The 21,845-nt window shown below is 40.1% G+C and overlaps 1 protein-coding gene across 1 annotated transcript; it reads left to right on the forward strand.

The window, feature by feature from the left end:
• Nucleotides 1-6,993: 6,993 nt before the first annotated feature.
• RPRM (reprimo, TP53 dependent G2 arrest mediator homolog) lies at nucleotides 6,994-8,855 on the forward strand. The gene has a single exon (XM_019972611.2). It carries the CDS (start codon nucleotides 7,619-7,621, stop codon nucleotides 7,946-7,948), a length of 330 nt encoding a protein of 109 aa, XP_019828170.2. The 5' UTR covers nucleotides 6,994-7,618; the 3' UTR covers nucleotides 7,949-8,855.
• The last annotated feature ends 12,990 nt before the right edge of the window (nucleotides 8,856-21,845 follow it).

A 21,845-nucleotide genomic window follows, 5' to 3' on the forward strand; every position in this document is an offset into this window, starting at 1 on the left:
AAAGATGGGTCTTACATGGAAAAACTTGAATATGTGCTTTCCCTTTTAACAGAAAATGAAAATGAAAGAAATGGCAATGAAAGAAATCACAAATGGAAATGTCAATGTATTTACATATATAAGAAAGTTCCACGTAACCAAAAAGTATATAGCCTAATTTAAAAGGAAAGGGAACTGAAAAAAAAATTATAAATTCATCATGCTTAAGGTTAATATATTTGATAGACTTGTTGTGTACATGTGTGCTCATTCATTCAGTCATGTCTGACTCTGTGACCCCATGGACTGTAGCCCACCAGGCTCCTCTGTTCATGGAATTTTCCAGGCAAGAATACTGGAGTGGGTAGTCATTTCCTTCTCCATGGGATCTTCCTGACCCAGGAATTAAACCCAGGTCTCCCGCATTGGCAGGTGGCTGCTGTACCACTGAGCTACCTGGGAAATCCTATAGGTTTGTTACAACTCAATAAATCAATATGAATAATAAAATATCAAATGAGAAATAGACAAAGGATCTGAATCTTAATATAAAGATTACAAAGTAGGATATACAGTTCTAAAATACATATGTAAAAACATTGGCTGCTGCAATTGATAATACACAACTTCAATAAGGTACCGTTTTTGTTTTTTTTTTTTCCCTATCAAACATGCAGTAATAATTTTTAAAATCATATGTGGTGTTTAAGAATAGCATTTCCTAAGGGATCCATCCCAGGCCCATCAAAGCAGAATCCCAATGGATGAACCCAGAAAGCAAGTCAGGGAAATTCTAATTCAATTGGCTTGCAATAGTACCAGGAAATCAGTCATTTCCTAGCCCAGACTAGGCGATCTTAAGACAGGACAAGTTTGAGAACTCTGCTCTGACCAGTGGTTGTCAGTCATAGCTCATGTATTGAATTACCTGGGAAATTTTAAGAAATACAGACACTTAGGCCCTACACTCAGAAATTTTGATTTAATCCTTGTGGGTTAGATTTGGATATCAAACACTTTAAAAGCTCTTTAGGTGTTTCTTACAGTAGTTGAAGTTGAGAATACCTACTCTAGAGGGCATGACAAAAATCTAAAATTTGTATGTTTTTCAAATGGTAGTGAAGATTGGTGATACCTTTTTTTAAACAATTTGGCTATGTGCTGCTTTTTCTTAAGAAATACTGTTATCACTGAAATTTATCCTGTCAAATATTAGTGAGCAAAAATATTCTGTAATTGATTCAATAACAATATATGAAAGGATAATAACTGCAGAGTAATGGTTTATAAACATTAATGAGCAAAAATATTCTTTGTAATTGATTCAATAACAATATATGAGAGGAACATAAGTGAAGAGTAATGATTTATAAACAATAGTATCTTCAACAATGAAGTACTACACACTCATTAATAATGTGCATATAATAATTTTTAATGTTATGAGAAAATACAGGGTTAAGGAAAAAAGCAAGATATAAATTGTATTTACAGTACATCAAGACTAAGTTAAAAAAGCATAGCAAAAAGACAGGAAGAAAAATACTCTAAATTTCTGAGGGCACTAATCTTTGAACCATGGGGAGATGAATCGTGAGGTCTTGGGGTTATTTTCCAACTTCTATGAATTGCAGAAATTTGTATAGTATCTATGCTAGATCTAATTAAAATAACATAAAATTTACCATTTTAGCAATTTTCAAGTGTACAACTGAGTGCCATTACGTACATTCATATGTTGTGCAAGCATCACTATCATTTATCTACAGAACTTCTTCATCCTCTCCAAATGAAACTTCATTCTTCTCAGTTAAGCAATTTTTTACCATTACCTCCTCACCCTAGCCTCTGATAACCACTATCCTACTTCTGTCTCTATGAATTTAACTATCTTGATATAAATGGAATCATACAGTATTTGTCCTTTTGTGTCTGGCTTATTTCACTTAGCACAATGCCTTCAAGAATTATCCATGTTATGGCATGTATCAAATTGTATTGCTTCTTAAGGCTGCATAATAGTCCATTTTATGTATATACCACATCTTTATCCTCTCATTTGCTATTGGACATTTGAATTGTTTATACTTTTTGGCTACCGTGAATAATGCTGCTATGAATATGTACAAATTTCTATTTCAGCACTTGCTTTCAACTTTTGGGGGAATATACCTAAAAATCAAATTTCTGGACCATATGGCAATTCTATGTTTAATTTTTTGAGGAACCACCATACTCTTTTCCACAGAGGCTATACCATTTTACACTCCCATCAGCAGCTCACAAGGGTTCTAATTTCTCCACATCCTTTCAATTTTTTCCTTAACAAGGTTAATTGCTTCATATGGCAATTTTTCTAAAATATATCACTCGCTTTCTAGCTTTCTTGAAAAAAAAATATACTGAACAAAATTTAGCCTTTTTTTAAATGAACTATACAATTGATGCCTCCTCAGGAGCTACTGCAATATATTTTTATCTAGTAACTATTTTGTTTGATAACTATTTTATTTAATAATTATTCTCAGCTATTTCCATGGATTAGATCAATCCTTTCCATCTCCTGTGAAATATCATCTCCATTTCACAGAAAAGTAAATAAGGTATGAAGAAGTAAAAAAGACACGTGTACCCCAATGTTCGTCGCAGCACTGTTTATAATAGCCAGGACATGGAAGCAACCTAGATGTCCATCAGCAGATGAATGGATAAGAAAGCTATGGTACATATACACAATGGAGTATTACTCAGCCATTAAAAAGAATACATTTGAATCAGTTCTAATGAGGTGGATGCAACTGCAGCCTATTATACAGAGTGAAGTAAGCCAGAAAGAAAAACACCAGTACAGTATACTAACACATATATATGGAATTTAGAAAGATGGTAACCATAACCCTGTATACGAGACAGCAAGAGACACTGATGTATAGAACAGTCTTTTGGACTCTGTGGGAGAGGGAGAGGGTGGGATGATTTGGGAGAATGGCATTGAAACATGTAGAATATCATATATGAAACTAGTTGCCAGTCCAGGTTCGATGCATGATAATGGATGCTTGGGGCTGGTGCACTGGGACGACCCAGAGGGATGATATGGGGAGAGAGGAGGGAGGAGGGTTCAGGATGGGGAACACATGTCTACCTGTGGCGGATTCATTTTGATATATGGCAAAACCAATACAATATTGTAAAGTTAAAGAATAAAATTAAATTAAATTAAAAAAAAAAAGAAGTAAAGGAATTTTTCAAGATCACACAGCTAGTAATTGAGGACAGCAGGATTCAAAGTCCATGTCTTTACACATTTTGCTAGACTCCTAACCATCTAAGAATGTTTGTCTCTGTATTTAATGTCCCCAAATCAATACTGTACACTCTTCGAAAGTTTGTGCATGTTGTTTAATGTTTTATTCTGTTTTTCCTTCTGCTTATTACTGTTATTCCTTATAGTTGTAAAAGCAACTACATTCAGCCATTTTCTCCTCTGCAACCCACATGTTGATACTGATATCTGTAATCAAGAAAAAAGAGATAGAAGAGAGAGCTAAAACTGTATGAGACGTCAAAATGCACAGATTTGAGAGAATTTGAGGGATCAACCTCAGGAGAAAAAGGAATGAGTTTAGGTATTTGTCTTTCATGATAACTATTCTGGTAGATTGATGGTCTGTTTGGCTTATTTCTGGCTTTCCTCTTGTGTTCCAGGTGCTTTATGAATGAATATGAGTGCCTGCTCTTACTCCTACTTAAATTGTGTGCTGCTGCTGCTGCTGCTAAGTCACTTCAGTCGTGTCTGACTCTGTGTGACCCCATAGACGGTAGCCCACCAGGCTCCTCCATCCATAGGATTTTCCAGCCAAGAGTACTGGAGTGGGGTGCCACTGCCTTTTCCCTTAAATTGTGTAATCTGGTATAAATTATTTTTTTGAAGTTTGCCCCAAAGTAATAAATATTCTTTGCTATGCTGCTAAGTCACTTCAGTCATGTCTGACTCTGTGCGACCCCATGGACTGCAGCCTACTAGGCTCCTCCATCCATGGGATTTTCCGGGCAGCAGTACTGGAGTGGGGTGCCATTGATATTCTCTTTTTAAAAATCTCTACTTACTATTTTCATGATATACACAGAGAGAGGCTCAAGGAAAAGATTTTTAATATTGTAACTGTCTTGTCCTACATCAAAACTATTCAAACTATAGATCTAATGACCACTGATGCTATAGATAAAGTTTCAGGAAAGAATAGATACATGTTTCTTTCCTTGTGTAATATGTATATTGTGAAATAATGAGCATTTAACTTTTTGAAATCAAATATCCTGTCCAATAAAGTAAGAGAAGTCACTGGTTAAATAAATATAACAGTGAGTCGTATGTATCAAAATCCTTTTATTTGAAGTGAATTACCAGTACCAACACATTACCCCATTTCACATCAATATCTGCTTTTCCAGAAATCAAAGTTTCTCTATATAAACATTTCTTAAAGAATTTCTTCACATCTTTAAGATTTTTCTAGGAAATAGGTGAAAAACAAGAGTAAAGCTGAAAGAACATTTTTCACTCAAAATACCAAAGGGAAAGATAAACAATTTCTATAGAAAACTTCTAGCTATTCATAATCCCTTTAAGTCCAGTAGTAAGTGTGTGATAAATGTTAGTTTTGTACTACTTGGTTTATAGCTAATCTCCTTGTAAATACTTTGACCAATTTTATCCAACAAAATCAGACTGGTGGCAGTGCCAGGTGGGATATAAAGGAAACAAAACTACATTCCCAGAGTTCTGAACTAGCTGATGGGAATAGCAATTATTTTATCCACAAGTTTGTGGCTATAAGTAATTAAAACTGAAAGAAAATAATGTCAGAGTGTTCCATTATTTCTTTTAAAAATGTACTCCTTAAATCTACAAGTTTAAACCTTTGAAAAGTGAAATAAGTGTTAGTCACTCAGTAATGTCCAACTCTTTGCAACCCCATGGAGTACAGTCCACCAGGCTTCTCTGTCCATGGAATTCTCCAGGCAAGAATACTGGAGTGGGTAGGCATTCCCTGTTCCAGGGGATACTCCCTGACCCAGGGAGCAAATCCAGGTCTGCATTTTGCAGACAGATTCTTTACCATCTGAACCATTAGGGAAACCCTCAAATCTAGAAGTTTAATGATACAAAACCTCTACTGGATGGCAAAATTTGATTATTTTTTATAATAACTTGACTAAAGTAGTAATATTGTTCAATCAACAAATATACTCAAATTCTGAAATTATTCAATTAACACTTTTAGGAACTTTTTGTAACCAGACCTTACAAATGTATCATCTCTTTGTTTTTGTTACATAAAGAGATGGCTACGGTCTATAATCAGTTGTACCCAGCTTCTACTAAACACACAATCCTGTGCAAGTTAATATCCTTCTGTGTGTGTGTGTATGTGTGTGTGTGTGTGTGTGTGTGTGTATGAAGTTGCTTCAGTTGTGTCTGACTCTTTGTGACCCACTGGACAGTAGCCTGCCAGGCTCCTCTGTCCATGGGATTCTCCAGGCAAGAATACTGGAGTGAGTTGCCATGCCCTCCTCCAGGGGATCTTCCTGACCCAGGGATCAAATCCACATGTCGATGGCTCCTGCATTGGCTGGCGGGTTCTTTACCCCTAGTGCTACCTGGGAAGTCCCAATATCCCTGTAAATGACCTCTATTCTCCACCTTTTGCTTTTCTAAATTCTAACTACTTGCCTCCATCATTCATTGTAGTATTTGCTTTATATTATCTTAAATTCTTCTATAATTTTTCACATATGCATTACGTTTTACTGTTAAGTATCACCCATATTAACTAAGACAGACTGAATGTATAGTGAGATTTAAATAATTTTTTCCAATCAATAAATAATAAATTTCTCCAAAGAAGAAATTATTGGGACTGGAGCATTCTTCAGGGCAATTATAACCATGGGAAATTAGAGCAATAAACCATATGAATTATGGATGAGGCCCAGAAGGCTAGGTCTTCGGCTGTGAAACATCCCTCCAAAATAAAATTAGCTACTTAGAAGCATCTCAGCTTATTGAAGCTGGTATACAATCAACATCCCAAAGTTGAAAACTCGTCACTAAAATACAGTTCACTCTATTTTATTGTGGTCACAAAGTAGCACAAAACATTTAAGGAAAGCTTTGAATATGGAGTAAATAATGTTTGGGGAGACAAAAATCAGAGGGTTGAACAAGCAAATATAATGGAATTGAGAACAGAGCTGAAAATGGCAGGACAGCTACTTTGTTTGAATAGAAATTTAATAAATGTATATGAAAAGTTTGAACTGGGCTTCAAGTTACTGGTTTCCAGCTGTTACCGTTGAAAGAAAGAAAAAAGGAAGGGAGAGAGGAAGGAGAAGTGAAGAGGCAGAAAAAGAGTAGAAATGATTAAAAAAAAAAAAACCTGAAGTATTCTTCTAGAGCTCAAGAAACAATCTGACAAGTTTGTAACATTTCACTGAAACCAGAAGCAGAATCATACTGGACTGAAGTCTCTATCAGGCCCTTAAAACATCTGTAGCTTCGTTTAAACTGACTAGGGTGAAATACATCAGCTTACGGAAAATGGGGAGATCTTCCAGGAGTTGGCCAGTGTTCTAGGTGATGGGTGCTGATGAGCAATTCCCTTAAACAGCTGATTTACTGCCAGCAGAGAAAAACACTGGAAGCGCATCCAAAAACTCATTAGCAATTGAGATTACAAGGGTAGCCATTCTGTCCACCTTCTCCTCCCTTACCAAGGAGGTGACCCTGTTCTTGGCAACCATAAAGGCCACAGAAGAGCCCTTCCTTCCCTAAACCCTTTTCTTTTGCCCAAGAGTCTCTATAAAATCTGCCTTACTCTGTTTTCCAATCGTTTTCTCTCTCACTCGTTTTCTTTCTTTCTCTCCTTCCTTCCCTCCCGGCTTGTCGCAGGCGAGACAAAGTCAGGCACAGGCGGCGGGCCCATGTATTCGCTGACACCATCTGCCACCTGCGATTCATCGCCACTTTCCACCTCCCGGAGGTGAGAGGGGCGGGAGGCCAAGGACACGCAGAGCTTGTGTGTCCCACTTTTTAGGAAACTTTCAGTTGGTCGCAACCCTTCCCCCACCCGAAACTCTTCAATCATCCATCAAGCCAGAAAAGCCAGAAAAGCGATCTCTGCCTATCCTTGGAGTTGGAAAAGAGGCGAAGCAAGTAAAAACAAGAGGTTCGCCCCATTCCTTTCCCCCACCGCCCAGCAGCGGCGGGCTCAGAGCAGCGGTGCGGCCAGAAGGGGCCGCTCTGCGCTCATAGCAGCGGCCCTACAGCCGCCGTCCGCACCTCCCACGGCCGGGCTGGCCCAGCCCCGCCAAGTTCCAACAGCCCCTAGTCGAGCGAGCGCCGGGAACGAGCACCGCCCGGGCAGAAGCACACGGCGCAGACCAGCCAGACTGAGGCGCGCGGCGGGAAGGCTCCGGCGAAACTCTCACCAGCCGGGGACTTTGGAAACAAGCGAGCGAGCGGTCCCCGCGCGCGCAAGTCCACAAGTGAGCGCTTAGCTCACCTGTTTCTGCCGCGCCACCGCCTTCCCACCCCTCGGACCCTCGCCTCCCGGGTTGCCGGCCCGCTCCCGCAATGAATCCGGCACTGGGCAACCAGACCGACGTGGCCGGCCTGTTCCTGGCCAACAGCAGCGAGGCGCTGGAGCGCGCCATGCGCTGCTGCACCCAGGCGTCCGTGGTGACCGACGACGGCTTCGCGGAGGGCGGCCCGGACGAGCGCAGCCTGTATATCATGCGCGTGGTTCAGATCGCCGTCATGTGCGTGCTCTCGCTCACCGTGGTCTTCGGCATCTTCTTCCTGGGCTGCAACCTTCTCATCAAGTCCGAGGGCATGATCAATTTCCTGGTGAAGGACCGGAGACCGTCTAAGGAGGTGGAGGCGGTGGTCGTGGGGCCCTACTGACCGGCCCCCGGCCCCCGCGGCAGCCGCCCTTCGCCTCCCCACTTCACCAGCCCGGCCGCGCCCCCTCACCATGCGAGACTGGGCGAAGCAAACCTGTCGGAGTCAGTTTTTTTCTCTCGACTTCTGCCTTTCGGGATGAAGCGAACCCGTTTATCGCTCGCCCTCTGAAAGTCCCCAGGCCTGGCAGTAGAAGAGAGTCCTGACTCTGGACTCAGAAGCAAGTGGCAAGAGAAGGCGATTAGGGCGCAGAACTTTGGAAGCTGCCGCTAGCGCAGAATGCGGGCACACCGACCCAGGCCAAGGCCCCTTTCCACCCGCAGGTGACCAAGCTCGGGGGGGCAGGTGGAGAGGGCGAGCAGGCGGAGACCAACGGCACCTATTGCCTGGTGACCGGAAAAGTGACCCGCATATATTCCACTTAACCGAACTAACGGGGACACGCAAACCGTGTCCGGGTTCGCGCCCATTCCCTCCCGCTCCTTGCACCCCTGGCAGGACAGGCGATAAATACCTTTGATTGATTGTAACGTGCCGTTTTAAGGGATTTTGTGTTTGTTTGCTTGAATACAAGTATTTGATAAGTCTTTTTCCGCCCTAGTGGCCTGTTTCCCTGCCTGGGGGTTAGAGTTTTGTGTTAGGGGAAGGGGCGGGGGGAAGGGGAGCCTGCGAATGTGAATGGGGTGTTGTTTCTTTTATTGCATTTCCAACTGGGTCTTTGGGAGGGGGGGGAGAGGGAAGGGGGCGGGACTGGCACTCCAGCTGGCCCCGAGGCAAAGATCCGGGATAGAACTCCTAGCTCGTGACTGCACGGTTGACACCACAAAAGTGCTCTTGACATTGGTGACACCGTTTTGACTTTTTTTCTCCTTATTTAAAATTTCCTTAATAAATGCAACGTTTAAGTGTTTTTTTCCTGGCCTCCTGGTGATCATTCTACGCTCCGGGCAGAAGGGAACGGGCGACGCTGAGGGGTCAGGTTACCAGTCCGAGGTGGAATTCGCTTTGGCGAGCTGCGATTCAACTCGTGGATCCTACGCAGGCACGAGGCGGGGAGCGAGACAGAGAGGCCCAGGGACGAGTGCCCTGGCCAAACCTCTGGGCCTGGATCCGTCCTGGAGGCAGCATCCTTTGTTTTCGCTTTCAGTTAGTATTTTATATTTCATTTAGGCTCAGCGCTCCAAGCCAGGCGAGAAACGGGAGGCCCCCGCGGGAAGATTACACTTCCGTGCAGGGCTTGGGTGGGAACACAGGGTTACACCGCTAATGAAAGGAAGAGACGGCTTGGCTAGGCTTCAGGGAGGGCATCTTCTCCTGACCAACGTCAGCAAGCAGGCGTCAGGATCCTGATCAAAAAAAAAAAAAAAGACCAGGAAATGTAGTTCCTAAAGTACAGAGTGACAGAGTGACGCTGATTCTCCCCGGCGTACACCATTGTTACTAAAAACAAGACGTGTATTGTCTTTGTCATATTACATTTTATATCTGAAGGGCGAAAGTAAAAGATAAACGCGACCTGGGTAATCAGTCCCAGGTCCAGCCAAAAGGTTCAGAGGAGTTAACCGACGTTCTGAATGTCAGAGATGTGTGTAACCCAAACTTGGAAGTTGGCCGGAGAGGAGCTATAGATGGTCTTTGGGCTCAGAAATTGAAGGGGATTTGAAAAGAAAACCCTGGAAAACTGTGAATGTGAAAATAACCCAAAGGATACAATAGCTTCGAGCTGAAACTTGACAACAGTTTTTGAGCAGTTTGTTTTTACACCTGGGGTAGGAGCCTAAATATTTTCGAGAATATAAAGAATCCTCTACTATGGTATAGCAATTAAAGGCTTCACTGTAGCAGATACAAGGTACACTAAAATTAAAAAAAAAAGAAAAGAAAGAAATGTCCTATTTAATTGAGAAGAGGCACAACTGGTATAAACAGTGTTAAGTGTCTGAATGGTTGGGATCAAATGTTTGTGTCCCTTAACATCCTGTCCACTCAGGTATCTGTTTCACTCCCAAAGTAAATCTTTGTCTATGTCGGGATATGACATAGAATTTTTTTTTTTTGAATGCTAATAGATATTAGGCTTGAAAAAAAAAGGATTTTGAAGTTTTGCCTATTGTTCCTGTATATACAGCAGGTAAGCATTTGCTTGTTTTCTTCTGTCTGGGCAGGGGAGCAAGGGCAGCATATAATCAAGAGTGAGTCATGGAGGGCACTTTACTTTGTTAATGAGTAAGATAGGAAATGGAGACTTTCTGTTCTGTAGCTAGTTTCTGTGGCACCAAGTTAATCTGCTGTCTCCATGTTTCAAAGAAAGCAGAACAACCAGTTCACTCAGGGACAAACCAGACATTTAAAATTAAACTCAGTGTGGAAACTGATTTGGGATCAAAAACCAACCTACCAAGATTCCTATCAAGAGTGTGTAGGAATCTTCCACTGTACTCTGCTGTGTACAAGTTATTTGCTTATAGTGAGTTTCAGGCACAGAAAGGTCTCAACCTGCAGGTCAATTTGCATTTGTATTGAAGAGCTCTTTCTATTTAAAGTCAAATTCCTGAAAATTGTGGGGGGGCGGGGGGAGGAAGCTGCCACGCCCCCTACTATTCTCTCCTCTACTAATGCTCTTAAATCTCTGCTATCACTATGATCCTTCTCCATACTTTTTCCTCTTAATACTTCTTCACAGCACTTTCCTCTTCCTTGCATCTCAAAGGCAAAATTTATCATTTTTCCTTAACTATCCATATTTATTCTCTTAACCACCAGAAACTGTGATAGTCGACAAATCAGAACCTGCAAAATTTAGCCCTTAAATAGAAAAGTTATGTGAACAGAGTTCTGTAATCCATGATCTATGCATTATAGGTAAATGCACATGATCTGAAAATATCATAGCCCTGGGGACCATTTCCTGCCAACAGCTCCTCTCTACAGCCTTTAGATCCATTTGTTACTTAGATGCCAAGTAATTCTGGTTTTTATAGATGAGGCAATGTGTGCAAGAAGCTTTTTACACTCCCTATTCCCCGATGGCCACACGGCAACCACTTTCTCAGGCCCCACACCACTCCCTGTCTTACTCTGCCTTTGATTGTCTTTTATCTTGATCCTAACAAATGCATTAAATGAAACTTTTAAATCCTGCCTAGAGTTTATGGGGCATTGATCCTTTCTTACAGGTGTGCTGCAAGGAAAGTAAGTTTAAAAGTCACTCTCTGAGTTTCATAGAAGAAAACAATGTCGGACTTAAGAGACTGGGAATTGGGAGGGATAGATGCACACAGGCAGATTTTATCATCCCACACACTTAGGTCCACCATGTGGTCAGTAATTAGTGGGAAGTCCTGAGAGAGAGGCAGAAAGATGGCTTCCTGTAAAAACTCGCTGGCTCTGGCAGATGGTCCATGGGGAGGCATCTGATGCTTTCTGAAACCCTTCTGGAAACACAGCAGAAAGAGGAAGAGGATTTTGTGAGACACAGCAAGTGGAATTAACAGGGTTGTAACCCCTCTCAGGCTGTGCAGACAGCTGCAGATGCCCCCGAGCCTAATTGGGTGGCCACTACTTAAGTAGCTTGCTGCTGCTGTTGCTGTCGCTTCAGTCGTGTCCGACTCTGTGACCCCATAGATGGAAGCCCACCAAGCTCCCCCGTCCCTGGGATTCTCCAGGCAAGAACACTGGAGTGGGTTGCCATTTCCTTCTCCAATGCATGAAAGTGGAAAGTGAAAGAGAAGTCGCTCAGTTGTGTCTGACTCTTAGCGACCCCATGGACTGCAGCCCACCAGGCTCCTCTGTCCGTGGGATTTTCCAGGCAAGAGTACTGGAGTGGGGTGCTATTGCCTTCTCCGACCTAAGTAGCTTAGCCAATTGTTAATAAATGTTATTTTTCTTAAGATTGTTGTTATGACTCTTCCCACTTTCTCTGAAAATGTATAAGGACTTGAGTGTTGAACCACTTTAGGCCTGCTTGAGGGAAGTCTAAGCATAACATCACATTATTGTGTTAAGTCTGAGACATGGTGGCTGGTGATGGATGATCCCTGCGCCTGTTTTCTGATTTTCAAGCCACCCTGGCTTCTCAAGGGATCCTCAGTCAGTCCTGTTATGTCTTCTTACACTAATTCTGAGTGAGGGAGGAAAAGGCACACTGGACGATGATGTAAGAAATTTTGCTTTTGGTCTCTAAGTAACTGAGAGCCATCAGCCCTAAAATGAGGAAAATGTGTTCTAAAAGGACATTCTTATTCTATGATTCTATTGAATTAATTTGTTTACTATTCCCATGTCTCTTAATGTGTTTCTCAGCTCACTTCAATAGGTATCTTAGAAATCTATTTTGTCTTTCCAATCTTGTTCTTTTAGGTAGGAGACACCCTCCCCCTAAAGTCCAGTGCTCCTCAACACGGGATGTTATTTACAACAGCCAAAGCAAAATATCAGACACCTAGCCAGGCCTAGGTAGAGAGCAGTTTCTATGCTGACAGGTTACACATAATCTAACTAGTGCCTTAAATATCCCAGATCTCTGTGTTCTCACTGGAGGAAGCAATGAAAGGAAAGTCCAGTGAATTGGGGAGCATGTGATTAGCAAGTGGTTCCTTTAACTCTGTATACACTTAGACTAATGTGCATTTTTGTTTGCAGAAACTTTCGGGTGTTCAAAGACTAATTAACAGCCACTTTTTCTCCTCAAAGCATTTTTCCCTTTGAGCTTCTGCAAGAGCACACAACAGCTGTTCGGCATGCAGTTTAAAGCCTTCCTTAGCCCTGACTTATTAGACTTGTCACTTTGGGGGTTGCAGTGCCAGGAAAGGATTCCAGGGTTCAGTTTGTTCTGTAAGACTCAAACCTCTTTTGAAAGCCCACTGAAGCAGTAAGTCTACAGTAATACCCCAAACAGGAATCCGTAAATCTCTCACCCACCTGCCACATCCCATTTCGATATGTGCACGATAGCTCAATAGGATGTTTTCAAGTCCACTCAAACAGTAGTAGTTGTTTCCTAATGTCTGAACTTAAAGGCTCAATGGTTAACTGCTTCCTTGGCCAACATCACTCTGTCCTTCTTTCCAGATATTTTTGTATTGTTTAAATGCTTAAACTGTTTGAGTCCAGGATTAATTGTATAGCATTAGCTTAGATTTTGAAAATTCATGAAAAAGTCAAAGTATGTAATATTATCAGCAAGTCATGTAACATATCTGGTGATCACAACAGAATAGTCTAAAATTATTACTTGTATTTGAGAAATTCAGAATATATCAGAGGAGAGTTTCTATAAGGACTATTACTGTAGGGGTAAGTAAATGCATTTAAAAATACACCTCAGATTGCAGACAAGTGGCTTACTTCCAACTCAAATAACAACACATAGTAAATGAGAGTAAATAAGTTACATTTTCATTTATTTGACTATATATATTTTGAAGGGGTTATGGGTAAATAGTTTCCTTTTCTAAATACATGTAAGTGCTCAGTTGCTGAAATATTTCTGAGTGGGTAGATGCAGGCACAGAGTGATCAATATATAGAAGGTCAAACCATCTGTGATTATGTTGGAACGAAACTCTGCCCTGCCCCCATTTTAAAACTGATTTCCATCACATAGTAATATTTTCTGAGCTTATAATTCAAACAATAGATAGCATTTGTCAAGCACCCAAGTGTATGTGGTACGTTACAACTTCTTACTAAAAAAATGAACTGTTTTCTGCTTATTTGACTCATGAAGTACAGGCAAAAATAAATACACATAAAGGAAGGCATATAATCTGCCCAAAGAGTCAAACAATAAAGAAACCGTTTCTGTTTACTATTTCTGAGGTCATAGTGATATAAATATACATACCTAATTATGCTATAGCCTGTGCCCTGATATGATTAATTACAGGGAGACAGAGTTACAGTTTTTCTTACCCTACTGTCACAAATTCCTCTCTCATTATGTACTTCTTCCCTCCCCCACATCTAAAGATATACTGCCTTGAAAGTCATTGATTTTTATCAGCCCAAGACTCCAGATGTCTGATTGCTTTGGAAAAGAATCCCTCTGGGATCCAGAATGTCTCTTTGGCTTTATTTTCCTATAAATTGAGCAGGATCAAGTAGTTCATATTCTAAATAGTATTGATTAGGCAGGCATGCATGCGCACACTCACATACTCTGTGTTTCTTGTATTGTATACCAATGAAAACACATCCATTTCACTACAGACTAAATTGAAATATCACATATTCTCCACTTCTTTGTTTAACACTATTTATAAACCAATGCACAGAAAAAGTTGCAAAGAAATACATCCAAAATGTCCAGTAAATAAAGATTTATAGGAGGTGCCTGGAGTCTTACAATACATCTATATCTTGAGACGTATGGTTCAATCTTCATCTAAGAAATGGAAAGAAAAAGAGGCTAAATCCTCAAGAGACAGAAAAGTCAAAGATTATATATTGTGAAGGCTTGAAAATCTTTAAAAGCTAAGCTAAGAGAAATGAGACGAGACCCTAAATTTGAAGAAGATCAATGAAAACGAAAAGAACCTGTCAAGTCTCTAGAAATTGACAAGAAGAGTGTGAATTCTCAAAACAGTGATTAGAAAATTTTACATTTAGAGGACTTAATAAAAGGATCAAAGACTATTGAGCTCAGCAATGCAACAAGAATGTGGAAGACTGCTAATTCCTTCTCCATTTCTCTCTGCTAAGTCTTGGACTAATTGCAAGCATCCTGTTAGCCAGCTCAATTTTCTTATACCCAGAGGTCAAAGAGGCCTTGCCAGATCTTCTTATCTTCATCATCAATAAATATGTATTATTTAGTATCCATTATGGCTTGACTTTGCACTAGGTACTAACTTAGATCTTGAAAGTTGAGTACAAAGTATCATGGGATTTAAAGGGGCCTTCTCATATGTTTCCATCCTGTCTTCTGCTTGATTTGTGCTCATATATCCTTGGAGACCCAGCTGTATGAACCACACACACTTGTGACTTTTCCTCTTACAGATAAAGTACCCTCCATTCTTCTCTATATTGATTCGGAGGATGTGACCTACTCAATTTGACTTTTCCCTTTCTGTAGGCAGCACACACAGGGTTCACTGTACATTATATACTCAAGCTCGAGATGAGCATGAATGTGGAAGAACTGAAGAAAACACTCCAAATGAATTTCTGGAGTCTACTTGTATTTTTCTACAAATTCAGGTCAGGAATGAGTGTTTTATTTCCTGCCCCTACCAGGAATGTTCAATGAGTGATAAACAAAAGGATCAAGTGTGAATTTCCCTCCCCAACTTCCATAGGTGAACTTTCTAAGAAAATGTTTTCTCCTTGTTTTAAGCAACTTAAATATCCTCTAAATTCATGAAATGTTCAAGCGAGAATGAGCTGGATTAATCAAGACTCTTTGGGTGACAACAAACATGAATGCAATTCAAACTAATTAAAAACAAACAAACTAAATTTACTGACCTGTGTGACCCCCACATCCAAGGATACAGGTTGCTTGAGCTGTCTGAAAAGCTGATATATGATATTATCAGATTCTTCCACTCTCTCCATCTTTCAGTAAAGCTGTTTCCAAACATGTCAGGAAAAAGAAAAATAGTGATTCTCTTAGGCTCACACTCACATCTTACCAGCTTAACAACCACAGCAGAAAGAAATTGTCTTTTCCTGGGTAAACTCTGGTCTGTTTGGGTCATGTATCCATCCCGGAACAAAATTCTATGACTGAGGCGGGTGCCAGAAAAAGGGTGGCTCAGTGAATATCACCTGTGTGCTAATAGGGGAAAAGCAAGGGGAAGTAGAGTCAGTTCAGCTTCCACATGGAGTCAAACCCCAAGGCCAGGAGTCCTTACAAGAGAAAGCGACTCTGTTATTAGAAGAAGCAGTAGGGATGCTGCTGGACCGCCTAAAACGATTGCCATTTTGTTTAAGGAAACCAAAGACTGGAGAAGGTAAGTCTTTTCCCCAGGGTTCTACAGTTAGCTAGTTGTGAAGTCAGTAATGGGATCTGTATCTCCTGACTCTTACATTCTCTTTAGAATTATTTACTCTGTTAATTCTATCAACTATTTTTCAGCAAGGCTCAGAAGCCTTTTATAATTTCTTTCAAAAGTCTCTGTGTCTGTATAGCACATGGAACTCAGCTCAATGTTGTGTGGCAGCCTGGATGGGAGGAGAGTTTGGGTGAGAATGGACACATGTACGTGTATGGCTGAGTCCCTTCGCTGTTCACCTGAAACTATCACAACATTGTTAATCAGCTATGCCCCCATATAAAATAAAAAGTTTTTTTTTTTTTTAAGAGTCTCTGTGTCTGAACTGATGTAATTCCAAGAGCCTGGACAACAGCCTGGATTTTGGGGCCAGGCATTGCCACCACCTTGTACCTGGTGATATGAATTTCTACCAATCGTTTGACATCCTGTTTATAAGAATAAAATCATCTGTCCTCCCTGGACCTGGCAAGGCATAAAAACATCTTCAAGCTGAGATGGTAAATTTTATGTTAAAAAAGCTTTAGTATAATAAAGTGCTAGACAAAATTAAGAAGAGTCATTTGCTATAGGATAGCTCTTCTGGACTCCATGACTCTCCATGGGATAAACAAAATATTTAGCATTTCCCACATTGATCTTGGCTTCCCTTGTGGCTCAGCTGGTAAAGAATCTGCCTGTAATGTGGGAGACCTGGGTTCGATCCCTGGGTTGGGAAGATCCCCTGGAGAAGGGTACAGCTACCCACTCCAGTGTTCTGGCCTGGAGAATTACAGGGACTGTATAGCCCATGGGGTTGCAAAGAGTTGGACACAACTGAGCAAGTTTCACTTTCACTTTCACATTGATCTAACAAACTCACTTTCCTGGAACTTCTCTTGTGAACCATCTTCCTTGGAATTGGGGACACCCTATAGGAACATGTGATGTTTTTATCACCATTCTTTGAATCCATCCTTATTCTATACCTAAACTATCCCTCATCTAAATCCATCCTAATCCAGAGAGTTGGCTTAACTTTTTTGTCTGTATAGACATTGAACCATCAGTATTCATTTGGTGGTGGGGGGGAGTAGGGTGGGAGTGGGATGGGGGTAGGGGTAGGGTGGCAGGGGCCGTGGTTTGAGCTGCTTTGCCTGATCCATACTTCTAACTTGGAGAAATTACCTTGCTAACTGTAACTAGCTGCTTTGCAAGTATCTTCCCCCCACCACGAGACTTGTAGAAGTGGGCCTTTTCATTCTTATTCACTTGCGGAAAGAGGAGATGATGGTGTGGCTCAGAAAGGAAATCTATCAACCATACAGACTGGTGTTTAGGAGTGTTTTCTCATATGGCTCATCACAACAGGTAAGCTCATCTTATCTTCAGACTTCCAACTGTGAAAGCCTGAATCTGAACACAGGGAAACACAATGTTCACAGTAGAGGGTCTCTGCATTTGCAACATACATAATGGCCTCAAAGGCACATTTGCTCAAATATAAGAGCACTCCTTGTTTTTGGCAATGTATCCCCTTTTCCTTGGCATGATGGCCTTCCTACCTTTTGACTTTGTTTCAGGAAATGGTAACTTTAAAAATATAAGCAAATTTCAATAATTAATAATATAAGTCGCTATGCTACAAATATGATTCAGTTTGAGGTTAAACTTTGATTGATTGCTATGTATACAATAGCTTGATTACCCAGTTTTTGCTCAGTGGTAGTTTTTCTAAACCATTTTTTATTTCGAATTTCCTAAGTTGGTTTTTGGTATCTAGTCTTTTTGTACCAATTTAGCACAATACATTACACGTGTGTGTGTGTGCGCTCAGGCACTCAGTCGCGTCCAACTCTGAGACCCAGGGACTGTAGCCCTGCAGGCTCCTCTGTCCATGGGATTTTTCAGGCAAGAGTATTGCAGTGGGTTGCCATTTCCTCCTCCAGAGGATCACAGTGATTCACAAAATCTTGTTCTTACTAGGACATAGGAAATAATATACTATCCTGGTTTATTTGAAGAAAGATCTGGATCTAGGTCTATTTGAATTTCTCTTAAAAAATTAAACATCTAAGTTTGTATATTTTGTCAATAACTAATAAATGTTTCTTTAAATGATATATAGTTAATATATAATATTATGCTTACTTCATTTGTATTACATAGTGATTTGACATTTGCATACACTATGAAATGGTCACTTGATGAGTCTAGTAACCATCTGTCCCCAAAGTCATTACCATATAATTAACCATATTCCTTTTGATGCATGTTACATCCCAATTGCTTATCTATTTTATAACTGGAGGTTTGAACCTCTGAATCCCTTTCACCTATTTTGCCCAACCAATATTCCACTCTGGTAACATCCCACTATTCTCAATATTCATGAGTCTGTTTTCATTTTGATTGGTTTTTTATATTCCACATGGAAGTGTGATTATATGGTATTTGTCTTTCTCTGGCTTATTTCATTTAGCATAATACTCTAGATCTGTCATGTTGTCACAAATGCAAGATTCTATTTCTTATGGTTCAATAATATTCCATAGTGTGTGTGGAATATTCCATTCCAAAGTGTGTATGTATATGTATGTATGTGTGTGTATGTGTTTGTGTGTGTATGTATATATCACATCTTCTTATCGATTTGTCTACCAGTGGACACCTAGGTTGCTTCCATATCTTGGCTGTTGTAAATAATGCCGCAGTGAACATTGGAGTGCATGTATCTTTTCAAACTAGTGTTTTTATTTCTTCTTATAAAGACCTAGAGTGAAATTTCTGGATTATGTGGGTAGTTCTTTTTTAATTTTCTGAAGAACCACCATACTTTTTTCCATAGTGGCTGCACCAATTTACAATCCCACCAACAGTGCACAAGGGCTTTCTTTTGACCACATTTTGTCAATATTTGTTATTTGTTCTCTTTTTATGATAGCAGTTCTGACAGGTGTGAGGTGGTATTTCTTTGCGGGTTTGTATATTTCTGATGATTGCTGATGTTGAGTATCTTTTCATGTGACTATTAACCATATATTTGTCTTCTCTGGGAAAATGTCTTAAGGAAACTATCAACAAAATGAAAAGACAGCTTACTGAATGGGAGAATTTATTTGAAAATGATATCTTAAAGGGGGTTAATATACAAAATACACACACAAAAAACATGCAACTCAATGTGAAAAAAAAAACAAAAAATTCAATTAAAAAATGGGCAGAGGACTTGAACAGAAATTTTTCTATTTTAAAGAAGGATTTGTTGAAATATTCCTTTAGCTTTTGGACAAACATCTACTTAAAAATTGCAGTAAATCCATATTCACCTTTTGTATGAGATTGAATAAAATTTTATTGAATTCTTTGCATTTGTTAAATGTATTCTAATTTCCCAGTATCATATTTCCATTCTACAAAGTAAACAAAGACTTCACTGGCTATTAAGATAAAGAAAAGCTATTCAAAGAATGAACCTTTGCTATTGGTACTGAATTTCAATTCACATTTAATGTTCTACATATTGAAAGAAAGAAAATGCTAACAGTGTTCCATGATTCAGTGATTTTTGAGATAAAAATATTTTCAATTTACGATTCTATGGATTCCTAAAGAGTGCTTTAGACTTTGGATGATTGCTTTGAGAAAGGTTTTATGACCACCAAGGGCATTTTCTTCTTAGAGTGTGGGTTACCTGGCATGTAACAGTCACTTAAGAAAGGGTGAGTGAAGTCACAAGATTTTATTGGGTTGGCCAAAACATTCTTTTGGGTTTTTCTATAAGATCTTACAGAAAACCCTGATTCAACTTTTTGGCCAACCCAAAGTAGTTTCATGTTTTAATGAAATTACATACCAGAATATTAGGTCATTCTATATAAGCTCATCTGATTTTCTTCTATCCTATGTTTTCATTTAAGAAAAGTTATTCTATGGGAGTCTTACTTTCACACTGATTCCAAAACAGTTAAAGAAAATGAAAGTTGTTTAGTCATGTCTGACCCATGGACTATATAGTCCAAGGAATTCTCCAGGCCAGAATACTAGAGTGGGTAGCCTGTCTCTTCTCCAGGGGATCTTCCCAACCCAGGGATTGAACCCAGGTCTCCTGCATTGCAGGCAGATTCTTTACCAGCTGAGCCACAAGGGAAGCCCAAGAATACTGGAGTGGGTAGCCTATCCCTTCTCCAGTAGATCATCCCAACCCAGGAATTGACCCAGGGTTTCTTGCATTGCAGGCGGATTCTTTACCAACTGAGCTATCAGAGAACACAATACAATATATCCCTATTTTCTATATTCTCTTACTGTGGTTTTCCATTGGACTGTATTATTAGCATGGCTTCAAATTCTGCTCATGGAAACTAGGAAGGCATCACATAAATTCTTGATTACTGTCATCATCATCCATTCATATGAGTGATTGATAATAACCTCTAGTATTAATCATAGTTGCTACTTTGCACATGTTACTTCAAATTCTTTGCAAATCTAGAAGGTACTGTTACCCTACTCCCATAAGTGAGAAATGGGGAGACTGAGGATTAATAACTTTCCTGAGGTCACATAGTTAAAATGATCTTGTGCTATGATGTGAACCCAGATCTGAAACTGTCACAAGCCAAGAGCATTTTCAATATGTCATCCTGCTAATTCTTCTGGTAATGAATTGACAGTAAGGAAAATTTCAACTTTCTCACACACGTGGTGATTTGTCATTAACAACTCACCCCTACAGCTTTGAGTAATGATTTCGCATAGAGGAAATGCAAAGCAGTTTATCATTTTGGTAGATTTAGAGTTTGCTAGTAGCAGATGACTCTAGGAGGCAATTCAAAATGAGTCTCAGCTCATCCAATTAGGTAGACTTCTGACTTGGAAATGCATAGAGACTTAATTTGTTTTCTCTTTGAATTCTGTAATTATAAAGGCCTCTAGGATTCACTTATTTCATGTTGCTCCAGTAATTTTTTACTCAAGCTCTGGTGACAATATAGTTTTGACTGAAATACTTTATTCTAAAATGTTGGGATTTATATATATGATGTCAACAAATTTACTTTAAGGTTAAAAGACTGTTTTTAGACTAGGCTGGCTTACAAAATGATAGTAATATAATTTATTGAGCACTTACTAAGTATTTGTCTCCATGCTAAGCACTCTTCTTGTGTTGGATCACAGTCTTCACAATCATTTCATGAAGCAGTTTGTCTTCAACTATGAGGAAACTGAGGAGTATAAGGAGAATATATTGATTGGCTAAATCTAGATACCAAAAGATTCTGAGAAACTTCAGTAATAGTCTGATTTTTAGATCAGATCAGATCAGATCAGTCGCTCAGTCATGTCTGACTCTTTGCGACCCCATGAATCCCAGCACGCCAGGCCTCCCTGTCCCTCACCAACTCCTGGAGTTCACTCAGACTCACGTCCATCGAGTCAGTGATGCCATCCAGCCATCATCCTCTGTTGTCCCCTTCTCCTACTGCCCCCAATCCCTACCAGCATCAGAGTCTTTTCTAATGAATCAACTCTTTGCATGAGGTGGCCAAAGTACTGGAGTTTCAGCTTTAGCATCATTCCTTCCAAAGAAATCCCAGGGCTGATCGCCTTCAGAACGGACTGGTTGGATCTCCTTGCAGTCCAAGGGACTCTCAAGAGTCTTCTCCAACACCACAGTTCAAAAGCATCAATTCTTCGGTGCTCAGCCTTCTTCACAGTCCAACTCTCACATCCATACATGACCACAGGAAAAACCATAGCCTTGGCTAGACGGACCTTTGTTGGCAAAGTAATGTCTCTGCTTTTGAATATGCTATCTAGGTTGGTCATAACTTTCCTTCCAAGGAGTAAGCATCTTTTAATTTCATGGCAAAGATGAGCTCGATAAAGGACAGAAATGGTATGGACCTAACAGAAGC

The sequence above is a fragment of the Bos indicus genome, chromosome 2 (assembly GCF_029378745.1).
Source record: "Bos indicus isolate NIAB-ARS_2022 breed Sahiwal x Tharparkar chromosome 2, NIAB-ARS_B.indTharparkar_mat_pri_1.0, whole genome shotgun sequence".
Taxonomy (NCBI): Eukaryota; Metazoa; Chordata; class Mammalia; order Artiodactyla; family Bovidae; genus Bos; species Bos indicus.

Coding starts and splice junctions, on each gene's coding strand:
- RPRM (XM_019972611.2), top strand. CDS start 7,619: ATGAATCCGGCACTGGGCAACCAGACCGACGTGGCCGGCCTGTTCCTG.